Genomic DNA, 22,786 nt, shown 5'->3' on the forward strand with positions numbered 1-22,786 from the left:
GACGAAGCTTCTCCGAAATCCGCTTCTTTGGCTTTCTTTGGTCTTGGCTTCGGCTCCCTGCCGCAAGAAACACGTCTCTCAAATAGCCCATCCGACGGACTGCACAGAGTGGGCCAAAACCGAGGCGCTCGCGCCGCTAGCGGTAGTTTGGCGGCTTGACGTAGTGGACAGTGAATGAAGTACAGCGAGTACTGCGCATACAGGTCAAGGCGAATTGGGTATAACTAGGCGGTAATCGCGTGGAGGGTAGCGAGTGAGTTCGAGGGGTGAAGTGAACAAGTCTAGATTTCCATCTTAAAAAAGAGGTAAACAGCACTACCACTGCCACTGCCACGGCCACGGCCGGCCACCTATCCGCCAAAGGATAGTGTTGAGGCCTTGCCGGCGTGAATCCCGGGTAAGCACACCACAGCGGGACAGTAAGATCGGTCCGGACCTGAGCTGTGTCTTTGGCCTGCTCTTCCCATGATTCTGGGTTGAATTGATTTTTTATTTATTTTTCGTTTAGCTTTTTTGAACAGCAATGCTCCTTCTGCGGCTTAGTGACAGCGGTCTGCGCATCAATTGAGGCGCGCCTTCCTCTTTTCTCCGCCTTCCAGTCCCGTCTCGGTAAAGTCTCTCGGAAAAGCGAGCCCATCTCTCCGCTTTGCCTTTGTGGAGAATTAAGTGCGGGGTTGGCGAGAACGGGCCGTTTAGATCGTCATTTGACCACCCGAGATCCCTCTGCTTCTTGTTTTGGTCGATCCAGTTGTGCAGGTCGGTATTCGGCCCATCGACACTTTCCATGTGAAGCTGTAGTTTGTGCGTACCTTTAGTAAGTCTGTACGTATGTGTAGGAGTTGAAGTCGTGCCTCAAACAGACGTTATCGACCTGCATCCATATCTGCGCTACAGTTACTAAGCGACCCGCTCGAAATCCAAGCCCCGGCAGTCTGGTCTAGTGGCGTAGCCCATCCCAAGAGACTGGACGAACCCGCTGTGGCCCGATAAGCCGGCCTAAATGTCGATCGTATCAGAGCGCAGCGCCTCCGAACGGTACATAGTAGCTACTCTTTCACGGCAAATCTGCGGTCGTCGTCCACGTCTTCTTTCCCTTTTTCGGGATCATCCGAACTGATGAGGTCCCGACTCGTTGGATAAGTTGTTCTCCACAGACAGGTCCCATGTTGAAGGACTTAACCTAACCCGCTTGTTGGGGCTCCTCTTTAAGCGACGAACGGGCTGAAGGGCTCTGTCTGGCTCCGGATGGTAGGTACCGATGCTCACCTAGGTAGGCAGGAATCTGAAGTGCACACAAGACTTGAGCCGTCGACTCTTTTCCATGGAGGAGACGCCAAGGGTCTTCGAGACACGTCGTGCTTCCGGGACCGGTGAACTTCTCTCCCTCCCGACTGCCAACGTCTGCTTCAGGGTTGACTCTGTCGTTCGGAAGTAAAGGGAGCCGAATGGTCTAGCTGAGTAAACGCTTGACACATGGGGGCTGAAATCGTTCAACACCTGTATATTGGCTCCCTCAGCTATCCCACGTTCCACCGTCGTTTGGGGGTGCTTTGTGAACGCGTCATTCGGGCCCCTCTCCAGGGCAATTACCATGTAATCAATCTTCATTTGTTCGCTGAAGAAAGAGGCACAGCGAAAGAACTTGGCGGGGTAGGAATGTGGGATGGGATGGACGACCCAACCTTGGGACCTCGAGTGTTTCTCGGCATTCTGCCTGCATCGAGGGTCGTCCGCTGGCTCTTGGCCTGGGGACTTTGTCAGTTGCCAGACTAGGCCTCGTCTCTCCCAAGTCCGCGTAGACTCCGGATCGGCGTGTTTGACTCGAGGCTCCCATCACCACATACTTACACTTCCACGTTTAGAAAAACCGTTGGAACCTGAAGCGGTTGGTTTCTCGAGAGGAATCCATCCCATCCACGGCCCCGATTGGCGCATTTTCTCCACAAACCCGCCGCCCCCTCGCTCCGGGCCGGACAAGAGACTAGCCAGCTACGGCGTGCCAGGTGTGGTGGCAGGCGGTAACAGCACCACCAACTTGAGCTGGAGCCTGTTGGAAAACACACAAAAGGCCACAACCCGACCGGGAGGCGGGGGCCACGGAAGGTTGGTGGCTGCAGTGGAAAAGAAGAGCTGAAAAACATGAAACATATTCCAATGCGCCAACACAACCCCAGGTTTGCTGCATCGCCACGCTTTCCCACGTGCAACTCCAAGATCAAGAGAAAGCTGTCCAGCCCAGGCAGCAGAGAGCCGACTTCAACATTGCCTTGGTTTGGAACATGTATGTATGTATGTACATGTACGACGGGAGCTACCTTGGCTCGTCCGTTGCCAGCATTGATGGAGAGCATTTCCATGTTAGGAATGTCGTGTGCGTACTGCGGAGTAAGCGCTGACCGTCACTGCTGTGTTTGCTGGTTCGGCAGCATTCTCGGAGGAAAGGGCAAGGGACGGAGGTGGGACAATTGTGGCTGCCTTGAGGCATCCCCATCCCGCTGCCACAGAAAAAGTCGGACTGCTGCCCGTGGCGTGTGTGTGTGTGGAGAGGAGAAGCAGTAATCAGTCCATTAAAACACAGCAAAAAAGCTTCGCGTTTTCTTTTTTCGTTCCTCGCTAACCACCACCTTAGCGTAGTGTGTTAACGTCTGCAACCATGATGGATTCCAAGCCGTCCGCCCCTCCCCTCCAAATGGCAGTCTGTGCCTCTCGGCTCCTCGAGGAACATACGCGACAGCTTAGCTTTGGGGGGGGCCGAAAGGACAATTAATCGGCATCTGGAAGCAATCGACAGCCTGACCATCCCCTCCCTCAAGTCTGCGGGGGGGGGGAACATCGGCATCAGCATCAGCATCAGCATGTATATGTGTATGTGTTGCATGCGTCGTCGCACACATCCCTCCGGCTTGGAGGGCTGGCCTTGAATGTGAATGGGTCGACGCCCGACAACTTCTAACAAGCCAATCGCCGTGTTCCTAGGGCTGACACCACGGATGTCGGTCTCTTGATTGGGCGGGGCGCCCGCGATTGTGCGGGACATACGGATACCCCAAAGTCCATGGACGCCCCGCCGTGCCAGCCGTGCCACTTGGGATTTGCGATAGATGCGGGCGGCATGTTGGGGTGGTCGTCAGATTACAACCTGGGGGCCTAAGAGAGAGTGCCACCCCCGGTCGCGAGCATCTCTCAAGGCGCTCGAATAGCTTCTAAAGGGAAAGAATATCGACGATCTCTTCCCGGAGGACTGGGTTCCCGTCGATTTCAGTTTCTCCCCAGCTCCCGTCGATTCGGCTTCAGCGTCACGCTAGATCGTCGTCGACATCTGATGTCTAATCTGGGCCCGTCGGCGTCTACAAACATTCACCAACTCTCGCTTTCTAGCGTCCCGTCTTATTAGCCCTACCGAGGGATTAAGCCGGTGCAGAACAGCACTGTATACAAACAGTGGATACAGTGGTATACATACCCAGCCTCGCAAACCCGCGGGTTAGGTACAGTGCTGTACAGTCCGACCTGCTGTAAGCGGTCTGGCTCTCGTTCGTGCCACGCTTGATGCCCCGGTCCCGACCACACGGGAGATAGTGGCGTTGCCTGCTCGCCTGCTTCGCCCCGCCGTCAGCACCTTCGACCATCCACGCAATCCTCTCACAGAGAAAAGGGAGCTGCTTCCCAAGTCGGAGCCTCGCCCTGGCCCCGACAAGTTTTGCTTTCATACTACAGTGAAAGTTCTAGCCATTGCGCCAGCGACCCGACCCCTACACGGCGAGATCCGACCCATTTGCGAGGCCTCGTCGTTTTGAGATCGGAGCCGACTATAGCTGCCAAGGTACCGGAGATCGGCATTTGGAATGCTGCGCGGTTTACCCGTCCACGACTAACAAACCTCGGCCATCACCTACCCCGAGCTTGATAAGAGCCGATAAGCGGACAGCCCGCCCCAACGGCCGCGATGCGCAGAGCCTCGACGTGTGCCCCCGGGCTGGTGTTGCTCGTCTCCGCGCTTCTCGGCGGTGAAGCAGCGGCTTCGCATGCGGGGAGGCAAAGGCACGATGCGCTTCTTCACAGGGTGGCCAAGGCGCAAGTGACGGCTCATCCCCTGCGGAGAGACACGAGCACCTGCCAGGCCGACTATTCGCTATGCGCCCAAACGCTGGGCGGAGGGTGTTGTCCCCCGCGATATTCTTGCGCGACGGATTCTTGCTATGCGACAACCGCGGGACCAACATCAGCATGTGGCAAGGCAGGCTACTTCAACTGCGCGGCCTCTGACTCAGGTTCGTTGACTGATTTGCATCATTGGCAACTATTTTACTGACTAGACTCGACGTAAAGGTGGTTGCTGCCCGGTCGGTTACATATGCGGTACCAATGACTGTACGCCTCCCGTCGGCATCACCAACACTTATACATCCTGTCCCAACAACTATTTTCTGTGTCCTGCTTCGATGAGTTTTGGATGCTGCCAGAGCGGGATGGGATGCGCGCAGAGCGCGTGTTACTCTACCAACCCAGTTACCAGTACAGTCACTCAAGCCGTTACAACAACGTCCGGCACGCACAGGATTACAACCACGGAAACATCCGTTGTCGTGGCTACGCCTAGTCCCCCATCCGGCCTTCCTTCAGACACAAATATTGCCGCTGCCAAATTCATCCCAACCAGCGTTCCGAAGAGCAGTGCCATCGTCACCCCAGACAGTGGCGGCGGCGGCGGCCTCAGTCCAGGGGCACTTGGAGGCATCATCGCCGGCGTTGTGGTTCTCCTCATAGTCGTTGTTGTGGCGGCTTTCCTCATCATCAGGCGCCTAAAAGGCGTCCAAAATGTTATGGAGTCTAAGAAGGGTTCGTCTAGCGGCCACCAAACGAAGTCGCAGTCTCAGGCGCAGATGGCGTACTACGGACGGCAGTTGCACGCTGCGCCATCCGACGACATGAGCATAGACCCGTTAATCAAAACGCCGGTCAGCGGCTCGGCCACGCCGCATGTGGGGACACGCGGGCGCTCCGACTCTGACCGTACGCCCTCGCAGAACGACATGATGAGTTCACGGCACGCTAGCCCAGACTCCAACGGGGGGTACTTTGATCTACCAGCACGCGTCCACAACATTCCGGGCGCGCAGAATAACATGAGCACGGCTGCTATACGCGGTAGCATTGACAGCCAGAGCACCCAAGGCCAGAATGGCCACCATCACTGGCGCCAGCAGAGCAACGCAAGCGAGCTATCGGCCGACGGAAGCGAGCACAGTGCCGGCGCCAACAGCCCACTTGTAGTTCCCGAGTTGGATACAAGCGGTACATATGCCGAGTTGCCCTCTGCTGGCAGCGGCGGAAGCCGTAATCGCTCAGGCAGTGGCGCGGGCTCCAGTCCGCGAGTAACCTTTGGTCATGTTCGTCAGGGATCAGTGACTACAGGCTTCGGTGCCGGTGGCCAGTTAGGGGTAGTGAGCGAGTCTGCCGAAATGCACGGCTATTATGGGCCTTCTGACAGACAGGCCGGTCAGACCTCTGCCGGGCTGGAGGATGGCGAGCGAGGGATGAACTCTCCGACCCTACCAAGAGCGCCGGTACCGCGGCCTCCCCCACCAGATTCACAATCGTGAAAGAAATACCTCGAAATCACTTCGAAAATATCACCACAGACATCTTCTCCGCCATATGGATCAAGCCTCGCCCGTTCAAATGCGTACATCTTTCTACTGCGCGATAAGCTGTCAGCGCTAAATCCTCTTTTTCCTCGTTTTTCAAGGGCTTGGTATAAACGGAAGGTCGGTTTGGGTACACGAAAGGAAAATGGGACGGAGTCATCCTGCTGGCCACGATCTTTCCACTTATTCCCCGTTGCGAATTAAAGCAAGTCATTGGCTTCTTTTACCTGGCTTTTTGAGCGAGTTTGGCCAGTCCCCCCTTTTTCCTTGGCATATACGACAAGCATGGAGAGGATGGTCATCCTCTTTTTGTGCTCATTGGGCGTTGATGGGATACTCTACCTGTAGCAACTGGGAGGGTCTTCACCTTTTGAGCCCTGATGACTCCTATGACAGCCTCCTCTTCTGTTCTACGTTGCACGATTCCATGTCAAATATTTTGTTCGTCTTTCCTATTTCTTGTGGCCAAGGCCTTTTGGCTTGTTGGTCCACGAAGATGGCAAGCGAGCCCTGCATATACGAAAGGAAGTCTTGATATCCTACTTCCCGCCCGCTTTTTTGTCAGATCCCCGCCACTGCCATTGCCTCCTGAGCAGGGGGGGTGCGACGATGTCATGTCGGACGAGCTCTGAGCCCTGCTCCACGTCTAGGTCGTTGGGAAATCGGCGATGTAAAGGCTTCCGGCTCTTGGCATATCAGTCTCAGCTGCAAATGTGCAGCACCAATGCCGATATCTTTTAGTTCTGCCGTCCTCGCTCTCAGACCGTCAACCAGGGAATGGCGCAAGAAGTCGGCAGGAGAGCTCTTCAGCATGCAAGAAATATATGTGCTCCAAAGGCACAGCAAAGGCTGATTTTCGAATTCACGGATTCGCAAACTGCACAACAAATAAATTATCATACATAGCCTATACGTAAGATACCAGGCTAAACAGATCCTAATTTATATGCTGTACTACTTCCTTCGTGGATAGGTAGTTCATAACATATTAGTGAAACCCCCATTTTGGAATATCCTCCAGGCCTTGATCTTCGCCTCTCCCTTTTTACTACTAGCACTACTAACTCTGGCAATATAGCTTGTTTATACTATTCATTCAACGTGTTCTGAAGGCTCTACAACATGATGGCTGAACCGTTATCCATGCTCGCGGGGATTGCGAGCCTGATCACCACCACAACCCGCATCTCTGGAGCCCTGCACAAAATCCACAGGGGGCTGAGGAATGGTCACGAGCTCCTTGCGTTATCAAACGAGATTGCAGACCTTACCCTTGTTCTCGATCAAACTCAACGCGCCCAGGACAGGCTTGGCAGCTCAGTTCTGATGACAGTACCGCCGGTGCTGCGGTGCTCAAGTCACAGCTAGACAAAGCTCACGACGTCCTCTCAAAACTAGACAAGCTCTCGTCAGACCTTCTCAAGAGGAAGCGGTCGCTTCAAAGAGTCAAATGGGTGTTACACGAGTCCAGAGCCACAACTTTGAAGGACGAAATGCGCGAGGTGCGGCGAGGGATCCACGAGATATTGGCTGCCAATAATGCGTAAGTCGACTGAACCTAACAAATAGACAAAGAGGAGCAGTTCAAATAGCATCATTTTTCTAACTAGTGCGTACATGTACTTAGCAACTCAGCACCACCTCGACTCGAATAGAGCTGCAGCTCCACAGCGTCTCTTCAGCTATATCCGACAGCCGCCCACTCGTCCAGCAAGGCAGCACTCTCTCTCATGTTTCAGCCCAGCTTACAGCTCTCCAAGAACTGCAAGTTCTGGGCCGCAGCACTGCTAAGCTTCAACTACAAATATCACGGCCGCTGTCTACAATCCAAGAAGCCATTTCGTCTCTCCAGCCACCTCGATCTAGTCCAGTTTCAACTCCCGCAGATAGTCAGATCCAGAGTGCATCATCGCTGGGGGGGACCAAGCAGCCTGAGACGTCGACCATCTTCCCAAATTACAACAACACCGCACACCGAATGCATACGGTCTATTTTTCGGCGACACTCGGCGGCTCCACGTGCGCCACAACATTTTCATGCCGCTGTCATACCATGTGCCATAGTGCCCGGTGGCCACAAGTCTCTTGGGCAATGCCCAAGGCTTTTCTACAGGCCATCGGCCAACTGTTCATTGGCTACTCTGGGTTCCCAGTGGGCAGCTCTTCGGCAACGTCGACAACAAGATGTGACTCTCCATCGTGCCGCGTGGGTAACCAGCAGCAGACCATCCGGCTTTTCGGTGGCGAATCGAGTTCGAAATATCTGATAGAAGCATATTCCGTGCCATTTATCCTTCGTGGGGCGCCGAAGACTTGAAGGCCTTCCTCGACAACCAGCACCCTTGCGTCACAGACATCAAATACAGTGATGGGTCTTCCATTTTGCAAGAATTGCCTCAGAGTTGCCTGTGACGAGAGCCGCAAGGAGCAAAAGCTCCGCCTGCTGCTTCAGTACGGCGCGGACCCCGACTCCAAAAACGACCGTGGGTCCTCGTTCCGAAAGGACCTCGCGATACACAAACTCTGGGGCTGACCGCGCGGTATGGTCTAAATTGAGGGCCTGCTTTCAGAGGACTTTGCTTCTGAAGCCATTGACCATTTATGCCTGTCATATCTTCAGAAGATCATCGTAGGGATATACCTGATTTCCTTTTCTTCCGCAATGTAAATGATACGTAGTAACAGTGAGGCGGAGTTTTGTCACGTCATAAACGTCCGGGACCAAATGGGCCAGACTGCGCTGCACTTTGCGGCCAGATGGGGGGAACCTAGAGGCGGTGCAGATGCTCTTGGAGGCTGGCGCCGATTACAATGCCCGAGACGGGAATGGCAGGCCAGCGCCCGAGTACGCCGCAGCATTTCCCGCAAAAGGGAAAGAAAAAGTCTGCGCCGAGTGCCTGAGACTCTTCCTCGACGCCGGCGCCAATCCCGAGGAAATGCTGCTGTTTCAATATGCCGCACTGGGCACGAACATCCTCGCCGTACAGACTCTACTTGAGTTGCCAGGGGGCGTTGTTGACATAAACCTCAAGAAACAGCCCCATGGCCTGACAGCATTTCATTGAGCCATCAACCAGATAGATATTGGTGTCGCTCGCTATTTGCTAGAGAGGGGCGCCGACAAGAACACAGTCGACAGCAATGGCACCAGCGTGATGCAGCAAGCCATCAGTGGTGATTTCTACGAGGGGCTCGAGTTGCTCTTGGTGGCCCTCGCGGATCATCTCCAAGTTTCCAAGAACGTCAGCACCGTCCTGCACGTTGCCGTATCAGTGGGCGATGTCAAGGCTATGGACATCTTGGCCGGCCATGGCCTTGGCGGCTGCGAGGTGTATGGAAAAGTGTTAGAGTATCAGTAGATATGTGATGGTATAGACAATGTTATATGCGAGGAACCTAGCGACACTGTATATACTTCACATTTCTTCTGAGCCCAGCCAGCATCACGGCCATGGTAGCCGGTTCGTTCCACTCCCCAGGGCTGCCTGGAACAGAACAAATAACCTCGAAACACACTTCTTCCGAGCTCAGCCAGCATCACGGCCATACTAATGGGTTCCCATCCCATCCCCCAGGGCTGCTAGAACAAGCAACTTCGAAACATATTTATTCCGAACCCAGCCAGCATCACGGCCATGCTGATGGCTTCCAGGCTTGCAACAGAATAGATACGAAGGCTAAGGCAAAAAGAGAGGGCCATCCTTCACATTTGCCAAGTTTTGAACCCCCACAGCAATAGAAAGTTTGCCAGGTGCCGGCCAAGACCTTGAAAATCGCTGAACTCACTGTAAGACCCGAAGACCTCCATCTTTTTGCGCTGTGAAAGGTTGGCTTGTTGGCCGGGCAGCTGGCGTGAGGCTTAACCAATTTTGGAACGTAGTGTCCTGAACTTGGCACTGGGGAAAGTGACGTGACCCCTTTTAATTTTTGCGCCAGACTTCGTGCCTTACGCAAACCTCGAAACACTTGAACAGACCAGTTCAAAAGAAAGGCCCGAAAAGTCATCACGGTCCGAGGGAGAGAGAGGGTCTCTGAGGAGACTGGAGAGGCACCCATCGCGAGGACACCAAGGTAGGTAGTTGCGAGGGTCCTTGTGGAGAAGCACCCATCATGAGGGGGACAGTAGTTGAAAGGTTATATATGGAGCCTTTGCCTGAAACTGGCCGCTTGCATTTCAGTAAACAGTTGGACAGCACTCCTGTAGACAATTAGCTAGTTTCCCGTCCATGGGAGGTATTCTTCTACGGACTTTGATGTCGCAAGTTTCTCGCCTTCTGAATAAGTAGCCAGTTGCCGAGAACAGCTTCACCGCAAAAAAGGGGACTGAGCCAGCGGTGTGGGAGTACCGTTTTTTAGAGTTTTAAGTGATGTTCCGAAGTAAGGTTTAATAGTGTCGAGTCTACTACCATGGCCTGGCTCAAGGTCACTTCACAGGCCGTTCAAAAAGCCCCGGTCTTCCTCCGGACCTCACCTTCATCACTTGTGTATGCAATTTATTTTGGACATCCCTTTGGTGGCTTCCACCCCGCGGCCAAGTGTGCCAACTGGGTCTGGGCTAACGACCTAGGCGAACCGGGCCGACTGGGCCAACTGGACGCCTAACACGATAACAATCCAACCGGAGATCTTATAACCGGCCAACAAAGTGAATTCCGGACCCGTCAAAGAAGTATACTTACCTCCTGTACTGTACCTGCAAGGTGGGCGAGGTGAGGCCCACCTGAATCCAACTGTGTTGGTTTTTAGTGATGTGGGGTAGACTAGCCAACTTTTATATACGACTATAGGTAGGTACTAGAGAACCCGAGTTTTCTAATATCTATGGCCGTATGTGCTAGACAGTAGTGGTGAGCTCTCTTTTATCAACGTCGCGAGAGTAACGGAAAGATAAGGAGACTGGGGTTGAAGAGCAGGCTGCGCAAATATCTGGCATGGGTATACGAAGTACAGGGGATGATGTAAAAGAGAAATTACCTGGTACTGTTCAGGGCTTGGGCACAACATACGAGCTTTCAGCAATGTCTCGGGTTTCTATCTCTCTCGAATGCTGTAAATTGTAGTTGTTTGCTTAGTTTATTGAGGTGGGACCGGTCGGGCGAGCACTGTGGTCCATTCCCAAGACAAGGAAGGGGAGCACCGGCGATGCATAGTATGATCCTGCGAAAGTAAACGAACCAGAAACAAAGGTGCGTGCGATGAACCAAGGCCGCGAAAACATTGGGTTCCAGAAATAATAAACCTATCATACTTAGCTAATGTTCCATCGAACCAACAAGATACTGCACGAGTTTACGATTCGGTCTTGGCACGGACTGGGAGGTATCTGGACACTCGACCACACGGAAACTCGGCCCCGTCCGTGGTGTGCGGTACTGTCCGTCTTTGAGTCTTGCGCCTAAGCTTGGAGGCAGCTGGGCTAGTTCCGAAGGAGGGCGACTGACGCGGCTGACTATTCCATCTGATGAGGCATTGCTGGAGGATGATGGAAAAGGGTGACCAGAGCCACACACAACACACGCAAGCCATCGCTGAAGCCCGTCAGCCAAGGCTGAACTTGGGGCAAAGTCGAACTGAAGAAGGCGAATGATAACCTAAGGAGACAAGATGCTGTCTTTGAATTGGTGGGACTTTTCACGTAAACCGCCCGTCCCGACACTCCGCGTCGGACCAAGAATGGAAAGAGGAAGGAACGTGGAAAAGGGAAGGAAGGCTGGAGATAAGCGGGGGTTGCATCTGCACAAGTGTTCCTTCCCCGCCTCCTCTAGCAGAGGTGCATTTACAAACAGCCCTGAGTTGGCGACTGCGGGCCTGGCAGTGGAACATTGAATGAATTGACTCGCCAAGCTCCAGCTAAAAGGCCCAAACGATGGACGGGAATCGGCCAATAGCTCGGATCACGGATGCGCTTCTTCGTTTTAACCTAATCCAAGGTAGCCTCAACTGAGCAAGCTGAGACACTAAAAGTCTTGTCGGGAAGTCACGACACGACGACGAAGCGGCATACCTTTACAGGTGCCCTCATGACGATAGCAACGAGGAAGAAAGTCGCTCACGCACGACCTGACCTCGTGGGAAGAGGTTGCAATCTGCTTCGTCGGGCGTCGCAGCTTGTGGCGCCAGCCATCGGTTCCACTTTGGGCAGTTGAGGAGGAACTTGGCCCGTCGAGCTCGCTCGTTCCAGTTTCCGGGCGAGAGAGATTAGTGGCTCATCGGAATTTTGTCAATTGCCTCGACTCTTCAACGCCCGAACTATTTTTGACGGATAAGCGCGCGTACGGGATGTATTCCGACTCCGCGCTCCATCTTCCAACCGAGCCTAACGACGGAGACCCAGGCTGCTCGTCATTGGCAGCGGAGGAGGCGGGCGATTGGCTTGCAAGCCTCAAATCCCAGCTTTGTTGGTTCCAGAAGAGAAGCAGAAGAAATGACAGTGAAGATGTTTGGACGGATCGGGCAAAGTGAAGACATTTCTCTGGCTCCCGCGTATAGGCGGGGCGCCAAAGCCGACCACTTACACAGTGACACACTGCCAACCCCGGCGACAGTATCCGTCCCGTACATACATACAGTACTGTACCTGGGTGAGACGGTGAGTCCCGCGCTAGTCATCCAACCCAGATCGACGTGAATCCCGCCTGCACTGCAGCCATTGACTTCCCGACGCGGCGTGCCTGCACCAGCATGTCTTCGATCAAGAAAGGGGGCGGCGAGCGAACGAAATGGCACGGGCTGCTCCATGTGGCTTGCCAGCTTCTTTTTAGACCATAGACGGTGGACAAGGGAACAACAATATCCGGCGCAACTTGCATCTATCGTCTGCAAGTTGCTGCAAGTTACCTACGACACTAGACCCGAACAATCGGGTTTCTCGTCAGGTCAACGACAAGCATCGGCGACGCATGGCTTTTTGGCCTTGACAAGGACCCCTGCACGCTGAGCTTGCACGTACATGCCCTCACCCGTTTCGTCCGACGTGCCTCGAGAGTCTTCGCCTCACTGGTTGGAGCTTCCCGCAGACCAATCGAGGGGCCCGGACGAGGCACAGGTTGCAAGCCTCCCAACCAGGCCCGTGAACATGCTTCCACCGCCCAACCACTGGTGCTGTCAGCCCGACTGCAAAACGGCGAGCATCCAACGTGCAAGAGTGCGAGCACGCCGTTTATAGATACAATGGGCCCAAAACCGCGGCCGCCCACACATATCCCATCCTACTTCCTTCCCCCATCCTAAATCTTTGCCTAAGAGAGTTATTATATACGTAGGCGGCCAGTAGACAGTAAGCAGCAAAAACACCATCGTCTATCTGTCTATCTAACTCCAACGCTGCAATCCTTTCAAAATGAAGCTCGCCATTGTTTTGTCGTTTGTCTCGCTGGCTCTCGCCTCGGTGCTCGACCGTCGGGAATGCGCCGGCAACAACTGCAACCGTGCCATATCCGGTACTCGCCCGGGCATCTCTCCGGCCAGCGTCCGGTCTGCCGATTGCAAGAGCTTCCTGCTGACAGTTGTCACCCCGTCGCCGACGTAAGTTCGACCTTTCCTCTCGATTCGTTCGGCCCTACTCTTTTTTTTTCCCTCGCCGCCACCTGGCTCCCTGCTGCGAATATCTATATTTTATAAAATGAAATAAAATCTCATCAACTACTAACCATACTATATAGCACTACCACTGTCACGGTTGACGAAGCCGGCGCCACGCCCCTCAAGCGCGACCTCATTCTCGAGGCCCGCCAGGTCACCCAGACGGCCAGCGTGGTGCCCACATACGCCTCTGCCTGCTCCTCTCCCGCCGCCTACGCCTCGGCCTGTTCGTGCTTCGGCGTCACTGGCTCCGTCTCCACAGCGCCCACGCCAACCGTCACTGTCACCACCACTCTGGACTTTTGCGTCGACCTTTGAGCGGGGTGACGGGGAACGGTAGGAAGGAGTCTCTTGGGGGGATGATGGGATGTTAGTGCGTGCTTGACCCTCTATCGCCATGGCCGAAGTTTTGACTGCTCTTGTTCAGGGGAGTTAAGGGTGTTAAGGGGTGAAGGAATCGAAGGGGTGGATTGGCCTGGGCAGGTGAGGGGGTTGTTCTTTCGCCTTCATGTTTATGGCCAGGACAGGCCCCAAACGGATCCGCCATACTTGCGACGATGGCGACAGCGACGGCAATATCAACGATACAAAGTCACCTTTTTTTGTACCGGGGCTGGCCAACCGATACAAGCTATCTCCTGGTTTCTCTCTATCGTCAAAATTCATATTTTATTTTTAGATGAGATCAGTCATTCCAGCGAAAAGCGTGTGAAAAGAAATAAAATCTTGTTTCGACGAAACCAAAAGAGAGAAATATTAATGTTTCACTATAAATATAATCCCCTCCGAGAATTGCTTCTAAGATAGCCGTTGTCTCCTACGGTAAGCTTCTCTTTACGGCCTGAGAGTGATTCGTCTGGGCTATCGAATGTGCATCTCCTTTCTTTACGGAGTACACAACGCGTAAGTCGGCCTGTATGACTCTATCGGAGCACTGCCATTCAATTGCTTGACTTTTTGCGCCATACCTGACCGCGGCAAATGCTCAACTATGTTCATTTTAGTGTACTCCGTATGCGTGGTAGTGGGTATAAGTCATTTCACTTTGGTAATAGATCTAACTGTGGAAACCGCTTCTTTAGTAGGCGATAGAAAATACACAATGCGGAACAAAGACAAACCCCTAACGAGAAATATCTGTCGACAGCGCGCCTGTGTGAAGCAAAGCGGTTCGTGTGTTTGGGCCCCTTGGCATTGCTCGGGTCTTGGGCATGGCTGTAGCGTTCGGACGAAAAGAGATAAGATAAACACTCCGTATCAGTCATACTCATATCTCTATCAAAGAAACAAGAAGCAGGTGTATCTGTTATGTATTTAAGGAAGGTTTCTGTTCTCCTGCCTTTTTTGTCGACTCTGGGGATGGGATGGCTGCGAGAACCCCAGCCCTACAAGACCTCTAAAGCAACTTCGAGGACTCGAGGTGTTTTGGGACTCGAGAAACAGACAATTAAGGGATCATAGCTAATCCGCACCGCTGCCTCGTGTTCGCTGCTGGCTTCGACAGAATACAGAAAGATGCAGTACGAGTACGTACGGAAGATCTAGGTACCGAGAATCGATCGAACCAACAGTCTACTTTTTGCTCCGCAGCATTTGTTGCACGAGCTTCCAACAGATACCGAGGAAGGAAAGAGGAGCTGTCTGGAGAGGTTGCCCCGCCGGCATTTGGCCCGCTAAACCGTAGTTGGACTAGCTCGAATCGGCTGAACCGGATTCTGGAAGGTCTAGACGGAGTCCCAGCGGTTGGACTTGCAGTTGCCCGCCCGCCTGTGTTTGCCATGCATCATCCGCGGCTGACGGTGCGTGCAGGTTAAAGTTTAAAAGAGATCCGTCAAGCTAAAGAATTCTTACCTTTACCTTCCCTTCCCCTTTTATTCATCAGGCACATGTCAAAAACAACTCGTGTGTCGTTTTTCGCTTCGCTTGCACGGCTCTGGGCTAGGCTAGCACCCAACCAGCCCCTTTTTGGCGGGGTTTCCCCACAATATCCCCCACGTTACGCGCAGGCTGTGCCGCCCTTCTTTGATCCCTCTTCACATGTCAGTCGCAACAGGCGGGCGCGTGACGCCATGATTCGTGAGTTGGGGCCAAGCCAGCGCTGCTGGGCCGCGCATTCCACCGGCTCTACGCGGGTGGGCAGCTCTGAATTGGAAACAAAGCCGGCGAGGCACTGCACTGCACGGCAGTTATTACTAGTAAGTAGCAGAAACAGCATCATGCGGTCTCGTGATACGTAGGTGCGTACGCTCGACATTGCAAAGTCCGAAGTAGACTCGAATTTGTTCTTCTCCTTACTCTGATACATACCCCTTTTTTACCTCGCTGTCTTACCTGACGATTGGTTTTTTTGTTCTTCGTTCTTCGTCTCCTTATTCTATCGTACCCCTCTCCTTGGGTTGTCTGGCTTGACCGAGACTCGTCTCCGTTGGAAATCGTCTTGGGATATTCCCCCACCTTCCCAAGCCAACCATTTATTGTTTATCCAAAAAGAATTACGCCCTGGGTGGCTGAGCTTTTTCGTCTTTCGAGCCCCGACAACATCATCTTAAAAGCAGCGGTTAGAGGGGACAAGTTGGGGTAGCTAGGGCTGCTGGTAGCACTCTATCCGAAGTCATCCGTGTCTTTGTTTGTGTCTCTACTGCGGCCGGTACACACGACCTCGAACTCCAAGACCAAGACCAATCCGAGCGGGTTTTGAAGCCCATGTTTGACGGCACCAGATAGCGAACCGGCACAGCTCGCCGAGCTTTGGCCCACTACACGTTCCAGGCCGTTTGGCTCTGAACCAGTTTCGCTCGCTATGATAGACCACGTCCTCGGGAGGCCCTCGGTCAAGTCCCGAAGGCTGCAGGTCCTCGCCGTTATAGGCTTCTGGTCGGCCTATCTGCTCAGGTATGCTCTCGATCTCGCTCCCCGCCGAGTGTGTGTTCTCCTCGTTGACGCTGCTATAGGGGCAACAAACATGGCCCTCCCGTGTTCCGCCTCTTCTCGCGCATGTTCTCCAAGCGGCTAACAGCATGGCAGACCGTGGTCATGACCATGATCTACCTCTACGCTGCCCGGAACTTCAGCACTCTTGTCGGCCTCGCGAGCCCCGAGCCCATGTCCAACATGTACGACGCCACCTACTTCCGCGCCACTTGGGTGCTCACCGCCCTAGACGCTGGCTTCTGGACCGCCATGAAGATTAAGAGCAAGTGGCTGCGCGACCTGGCCTCCATCGTCTTCTCCGTCTTCTACATGGTGGCTGCCGAAAAAGCCGACGAGAAGGTCCGCAAGGTCCGAGGCAACCTGACAATAGACCATCTCCGCATCAGCTGGAACAAGGGGAACCAGTCCCCATACCTGCGCTTTTTCCAGGGCCTCGTCCGCCCGCGCTTTACTAGGTGGCCGCCGCGGGCCATCCGGATACCCCGGCCGGCCACTAGCGACTACAAAGACCCCGTCTCCGCCTGGCTTTATTACGACGGGCCCCTGTCCGATCTCGAGCATCACAACAAGGTTGTCTTAGACATCCCGGGCGGCGGCTACGTGGCGATGGATCCCCGATGCAATGACGACAAGCTGCTCGCCTGGGCTGCCAAGACGGGCCTGCCCGTGCTGAGCCTCGACTACAAAAAAGCCCCCGAGTACCCGTACCCCTACGCCCTGAACGAATGCTACGATGTCTACTGCACCCTGATCAAGAGCCGCGGCCGATGTATCGGGCTATCCGGAAGGGAGGTGCCCAAGGTGGTTATCACGGGCGACAGCGCCGGAGGGACCCTGGCGACATCCATGACGCTGATGATCATCGAGAGTGGCTCCTCCCCCGTTCGTCGCTTCCACAATGGCCAGTTGGATCTTCCTATTCCCGACGGCCTGATCCTCTTCTATCCTGCCATGGACATGAACATTGGCAATTGGATGTCGGACGAGCAGATGGCGCTGATCAAGGATCGCAGCATGCGTGGCACCAACAAGCCCATCATGCAGCGCAAGTCGATGCAGTACAACGACCTGGTCGGGACTCCCCACCAGTCTGATAATGAGGACGATGCCGGCTCGGGGTCCAAGACCTCGGATTCGTCCAGCCAAGAAGAAGGTGAGAATACCCAAAATAAAGATGCGAGTGATGGCGGCCATGTGCAAGATCCCGCGCCCAAGTACGCGCACTCTGGGCCTACGACATGGGGCCAGACCCAACAACAGGAACAAGGCCAAGGGAACAGTTTAGTTCCTTCTTCTCCCGACGTGCCCGTAAAGCGCCAGCAAAAGAAAAGCATGTCTTCTCACCATCCGGAGCCGATGCGCACGCGGCTAGCCATGTCGAGCATGCTGTCATACTTCAACGACCGTGTTCTGACACCCGAGATGATGCGCGCCATGATTATCTTGTACGTCGGGCCACACAACCGCCCCGACTTTAGCCGTGACTACTTGCTCAGCCCGATACTGGCCCCCGACGTGCTGCTGGCGCGCTTTCCAAAGACATACTTCCTGACGGGCGAGCGGGACCCCCTCGTCGACGACACGGTTATCTTCTCGGGCCGCCTCCGCCGCGTCAAGGCCGCCCAGATAGCCAGCGGAGGTACCCGCTTCGAATACCAGGACCACGACGCCCACGCCCCCGGCTTCAACGAGCGCGATGTCGCCGAGGTCGCCCTCATCCCCGGCATCAGCCACGGCTTCCTCCAGTTCCCGACCGTCTACCCGCCGGCCTGGGGCCTCTTTGACCGCACCGCCCACTGGATCGAGGACGTGTTTGTGGACGCGGAGCGCAAGGAGCGGGACCGCAAGAGGGGCCGGAGACCCACTAACGACGTAGCCAGCAACAACGGCCTGCTCAGCGGGAAGACGCTAGTGGAAACACCTGCAGACATCGCATCGGCGCCGGCGACTGGGGCAGCCACGACGGCGGGGCGGCACCACTTCCGCCACGAGTCGAGCGGCGACGAGGACCGGCCGCTCGAGATGATGAGCATGACGCGGGCGAGGACCCGCTCGGTAAAGGAAGCCGCCGACGAAGCCAGCCCCCCAGTGGCTTCAACAGCCGGGCGGGGAGGGGCTGCTGCCAGCGCCGACAGCGTCGCCAAGGGAGAATACGTGAGCGAAGAAAGTGTACCCGCCGGTACCGACGACGTCGTCGCTGGCGAGGAAGACGATAGTGGCGACGAGGCAACCAAGAGGGGCGGTAACAACGGCGCCGCTGGGCGCGGCGGTGGTGACCTGAAAAGGAAATCCAAGAGGGGCGGCGTCCGCCGCGTGCGCACAAAGGACCACAGCCTTATCAAGCTCGCCAGCTCTGACGACCTGCTCAGCAGGCGCATGCACGGCCTGGCAGGCGGGCTCACAGGGCTGCCAACGGATCCGGAATAGAGAAAATAAACCCCCCTCTCGAGGTGTACTTGTGGGTAGTTAAATAGATGGATATTGGAAGGGGGGGAGAAACGGGGGAATGTATTTTGGTTGGCATGGAAGCGTAGGCATCTACACGAACATGTTTTGACGATGATGTGTGTGTGTGTGCTGTACATATGTACAATACAATACAATACTACAAAGCGGACTCTCTCCGAAAACACGCGAATTTACAATTTTCACCATCTATTCGGGCGGTCAAAATTGCCCAGCTCAGTAACGAAGTTGTTTTGAGCTGGTTTGCGTTCGGTGTTGCTATCGTTAGCAGTTTAGAATAATCTGTTTGTTTGTTGAATCCCTGAAAAGGGCGGGGGGCTTGTTTCAAGACGCTATCGTCCCCCGATAGCCTCGGTGCGGTTCGACAAGGAGTGCGTAGGTACTTACCTTGGTTATAGTAGTAAACCAAAAGGGGACCAATGATTCATTCATATTGGGACTCAAGTACCAATTCGTAGCAGCCCTTCCTGGATTCGGATTGTCTAATGGTTTCTCCTTTAGAATCTGTAGGGAGCAGATAAATCAAGGGTTTGAATTTTTTGCTTGCTTCATTTGTGCTTCCAAAAAGACCAAATGCGGATAGACAGACAGACAGACAGACATTGCTAGATCATGGATGGACGATGGACGTGTTTGTGTTTATGTGTGTCATTGCTTTATGATTCACAGCTACAAACGAACCCCCTAGTGGCTGAACTTCTTCCCGCTACATTTGAGATTGCATGTTTGGCTGAGCACCAAACTCGTCTTCTTCCAAGTTTCTGCCAACTGCTCGTGTCTTATTGCGGGCTGGGGCGGGTGCTCTCTCTCCGGCCGCCCCTTTAGCAAATGGCGTGCGTCTTGCCGGTCCTGCCCTGGATAGAGTGCGTCTCCTTCTGTAGTTGCGGCTTTAGCATCATGAACAATATTGAAGAAGAAGTGAGGGATCATGTGAAAGGGGTGGCTTACCCGGTACTTGGGGTGGTTGTGGGTTGCCTTGCCGCTGGCCGTGTGGTTCTTGTGAATAAAGTCCTGCTGCTTCTTGATGCTGTCACGGTCCATCTGTTCGAGCAGCTGCTGGCCGAGCTTGATGTCGGCAATCAGATTGTCGCAGCGGCTGCGCGTAAAGTCCTCGCGCACCACGACGCGCAGCATCTTGAGGTTTTCGGTGTTGGGCGCCATTGTGTAGGCCGGCACAACCCATCCGCGCACACGAAGCTGGCTGCAGGCGAGGAGGGGGTGTTAGCTTTCTGCCATTCCATTTCCGCAACTGGTGAGTACGTACTGTGCCAAGGCAAACTCGTCGTAGTTTCGGTCTTCTTGGGGCGTGAGGCGGAACGCTACAAGAGGCAGCCCCTCTCCCGACTTCTTGGACATGATGATGAAGCCCATGGCCTCGAGCGAGTCGGATAGGTAGTTGGCCGTCCGCGTCAAGTTGCTCATGATGGCACGGTATCCGTGCTTGCCGAGGCGGATCAGCTGGTAGTACTGCCCAATGACCTGGCTGGCGCCTTTGCTGAAGTTTAGCGTGAACGATGCTTGGTCGGCGCCAAGATAGTTGATGTTGAAGACGAGCTCTTTCGGCAGGTATTCGGCGCTACGCCATACAACCCAGCCGACGCCGGGGTATACGAGGCCGTACTGTAATTTTGGTTAGTGTCGGCACTATCTGAGCCTATGACTCTCGGAAAGCAAACGCTGCCGTCTTGGACATACCTTGTGGCCGGAAACGTTGATTGAGACAACCTTCTCCAGACGGAAATCCCACTCAAGGTCCGGAACGACGAACGGAGCAACGAACCCGCCGCTAGCCGCATCGACGTGAATGGGGATGTCGAGCCCCTTCCTCACCAGCAGATCGTTAACGGCCTTGACGTCTTCGTACTCCCCCGTGTAGGTAGTGCCCAGAATGGCGCAGATGCCAATGGTGTTCTCGTCGACAAGGTTGACCGTCTCCTCGGGGTCGATGACGTATCGTTCCTGGGTGCAGTAGACGAGCTTCTCGTCCACCTCAAAGTAGCGGGCGGCTTTCTCCCAGCAGACCTGCACGGCCGAGGACATGATGATGTTGGGCTTGTCGGTCGACTTGCCTGCGGCCACGCGCTTGTTCTTCCAGCGCTTCTTCATGGCCAGCACGGCCAGCATTATGGCCTCAGAGCTGCCGACGCAGGACGTGCCTACTGCGCCCTTGGTTGCGTGGTCGGAGCCGACTGGCGCGTTGAACAGGCGGCCGATCATGGACACGCATCGGTTCTGTATGTCTGCCGACTGGGGGTACTCCTCGTAGTCGATGAAGTTCTTGGAGAAGGACTCGGCCATGAGCTTCTCGGCTTCTTCCTCCTGCGCGGCTGTCAGTGACTATTTGATGCGTGGCCTTGTGCTTGTCCTACAGCGAATCATTACCATGTAAGTCGTGACAAACGAAGCCAAGCTGTGTTTGGTCAGCGAAAGCCAGGAACTCGAAAGGGCGAAGCTTTAATCGACCTACTTCAGCATGGGGTTACCGTCGAGACTAAGCTCATCCTTGATCATGCGATATGCGACCTCCTTGGGCATCTCCCTCTCGGGCATCTCGTGCCTGGGCAGGTCGAGGGCGGCAAACCTGGAGCCGTAGACGCTGGTGGTGAAGGCATCCTCGTCGTTGACAAGCTGTAGATGGGCCTTCTTGACGCTCTCGACGAGCTTGTCATCGATCTCGTCCTCGGACGGGATGGTGCTGAGGTGGACCATTTTTATTCTGGCTGTGATGTATGTACAGTAACGTACGTCGACGGGCTTATTACGGGATACGGCGGAATCACAGCAGGAAGAAGCTTTGCAAAGTCTCTGGGAACGGGACAGGACAGGTGGGATGGGACGGGCAGATGCAGCAGATGCCTTAGCAGCTAAGGTATGGATGTAATGTATGGAGTATGACAGCTAGCAAAGGTGCTAGGACCGATGTGCAAGAGGTTGGGAGAAGGCGGCCCTGTTATAGCTATCGCTGCGATGCGAGGCGGTGAGGTGCGGACGATGTAGTGAGGTGCGTTGGCTGAGGGGTTTTATGCAGCAGGAGCGTCACCCAATGCACTCCTTTGTTAATCCAAACGTCTGTTTGGTCTGTTTGCATTTCCCGTTGGCACCTCTCTCACCTAAGAAAGATACGGCATGCACGGTTGTAAGAGAGCTGGAGCTGGAGTTGGAGCTCGAGCTGAGCCACTCAGGGGTAGGAGGAAATAAAGCAGCGGAAATGGCGGGGGAGCTCTGCCCCGCACATCTCATGATTCATCAGCCAGGACGCTCAAGGAGGATGTGGTAAGCGCCTTGTGCGATTGTGCAATAGCCAGTAATTTGGGCACAAGTCCCGAGCAAATGGACTGAAATCGTTTTTTGGAGACATGGACACGAAGCCAACTCCCGTCTGTGGAAGGTGCGAGGGAAACAACACCACGGAAGGGACCGTGACAGGAGACTGCCAGTTTGGTGGCGAGCTGGAGGCCGCCAAGCTTCCAGGTTGGCGGGGGGGACCTGCCCTGCCGAACTCGTGGAGGTCGTTTTTGTTCGGGCTTGGGCAGTTACGTATGCCACAGAATCCGGTCACACCTATGCACATGTGCATATGTACTGTACTGCACGAGTGACGCAGCTGCTTCATAAAGCTTGTATTTCCGTCGCACAAGTGCGTTTCTGAGTGCTCTCAGCGACCTATTGCCCCTTCGCGGATGCGGTGAGTGGGGTTTCGGACCGCCGTCGCCCTACACAGCAGGGCAGGCCTGGCCTGCAGCGGACGGATCGCGCTTGCTGCAGCGAGCACCAATACGCTGGGCTGCGGGGTGAGCGGCCGACTATAAAATGGAAGGCAGTTGGGTGCAAACACGCTGTGGGCGGCAGGCAAGGGCGAATGCACCTGCCGTGCAATTCGGGCTTCGTATTGGTCTCCACGCCCATAGGTAGCAGAAGCCACTAGACTGCACTTTTTGATTTCACAGAAGGTCAGAGATGCAAATCTTGGAGAAGGACAGCCATTCAAAGACAAAAAATGGCGCGACAGCCCATACCGACATTCCCCAACGCATGTACAATTCATACGTAAAACACTACCTGGTAGGGTTGGTATATATTTACACATGCGAATTCCCTCAACTTTTTGATGGTTCGATGTCGGTGGCGCATCATCACACTGTTGTTGGGTCTCAAACCCC

The 22,786-nt window shown here is 54.6% G+C and overlaps 7 protein-coding genes across 7 annotated transcripts; 5 read left to right on the forward strand and 2 right to left on the reverse strand.

Moving 5' to 3' along the window:
* Positions 1-1,152: 1,152 nt before the first annotated feature.
* B0T26DRAFT_448070 (uncharacterized protein) lies at positions 1,153-2,497 on the reverse strand. Its single transcript, XM_060435091.1, has 3 exons — positions 1,849-2,497; positions 1,267-1,745; positions 1,153-1,188 (listed from the first exon to the last, which is right to left on the reverse strand). The coding sequence occupies exons 1-2, from the start codon at positions 2,355-2,357 to the stop codon at positions 1,598-1,600; spliced, it is 657 nt and encodes a 218-aa protein (XP_060291441.1). The 5' UTR covers positions 2,358-2,497; the 3' UTR covers positions 1,153-1,188; positions 1,267-1,597.
* A 995-nt stretch (positions 2,498-3,492) lies between these two features.
* On the forward strand, positions 3,493-5,698 carry B0T26DRAFT_448779 (uncharacterized protein). Its single transcript, XM_060435093.1, has 2 exons — positions 3,493-4,271; positions 4,330-5,698. The coding sequence occupies exons 1-2, from the start codon at positions 3,947-3,949 to the stop codon at positions 5,601-5,603; spliced, it is 1,599 nt and encodes a 532-aa protein (XP_060291442.1). The 5' UTR covers positions 3,493-3,946; the 3' UTR covers positions 5,604-5,698.
* Positions 5,699-6,745: 1,047 nt separating this feature from the next.
* B0T26DRAFT_449159 (uncharacterized protein) lies at positions 6,746-8,141 on the forward strand. The gene is made up of 2 exons (XM_060435095.1): positions 6,746-7,191; positions 7,284-8,141. The coding sequence occupies exons 1-2, from the start codon at positions 7,142-7,144 to the stop codon at positions 7,963-7,965; spliced, it is 732 nt and encodes a 243-aa protein (XP_060291443.1). The 5' UTR covers positions 6,746-7,141; the 3' UTR covers positions 7,966-8,141.
* On the forward strand, positions 8,017-9,007 carry B0T26DRAFT_680045 (ankyrin repeat-containing domain protein; the record flags this gene model as incomplete). The annotated part of the gene is made up of 3 exons (XM_060440441.1): positions 8,017-8,131; positions 8,406-8,629; positions 8,726-9,007. 3 exons carry the CDS (start codon positions 8,017-8,019, stop codon positions 9,005-9,007), a joined length of 621 nt encoding a protein of 206 aa, XP_060291444.1.
* A 3,980-nt stretch (positions 9,008-12,987) lies between these two features.
* Positions 12,988-13,547, forward strand: B0T26DRAFT_743634 (uncharacterized protein; the record flags this gene model as incomplete). Its single annotated transcript, XM_060444287.1, has 2 exons — positions 12,988-13,172; positions 13,310-13,547. 2 exons carry the CDS (start codon positions 12,988-12,990, stop codon positions 13,545-13,547), a joined length of 423 nt encoding a protein of 140 aa, XP_060291445.1.
* A 2,201-nt stretch (positions 13,548-15,748) lies between these two features.
* B0T26DRAFT_448791 (Alpha/Beta hydrolase protein) lies at positions 15,749-18,842 on the forward strand. Its single transcript, XM_060435094.1, has 2 exons — positions 15,749-16,121; positions 16,181-18,842. Exons 1-2 carry the CDS (start codon positions 16,030-16,032, stop codon positions 18,585-18,587), a joined length of 2,499 nt encoding a protein of 832 aa, XP_060291446.1. The 5' UTR covers positions 15,749-16,029; the 3' UTR covers positions 18,588-18,842.
* Positions 18,843-19,447: 605 nt separating this feature from the next.
* B0T26DRAFT_680048 (pyridoxal phosphate-dependent transferase) lies at positions 19,448-21,335 on the reverse strand (the record flags this gene model as incomplete). Its single annotated transcript, XM_060440442.1, has 6 exons — positions 19,448-19,501; positions 19,575-19,827; positions 19,891-20,246; positions 20,322-20,963; positions 21,009-21,036; positions 21,094-21,335. 6 exons carry the CDS (start codon positions 21,333-21,335, stop codon positions 19,448-19,450), a joined length of 1,575 nt encoding a protein of 524 aa, XP_060291447.1.
* Between the last annotated feature and the right edge of the window lie 1,451 nt (positions 21,336-22,786).

This window comes from Lasiosphaeria miniovina (assembly GCF_030549165.1).
Source record: "Lasiosphaeria miniovina strain SMH2392-1A chromosome Unknown B0T26scaffold_7, whole genome shotgun sequence".
In the NCBI taxonomy this organism is placed as follows: domain Eukaryota; kingdom Fungi; phylum Ascomycota; class Sordariomycetes; order Sordariales; family Lasiosphaeriaceae; genus Lasiosphaeria; species Lasiosphaeria miniovina.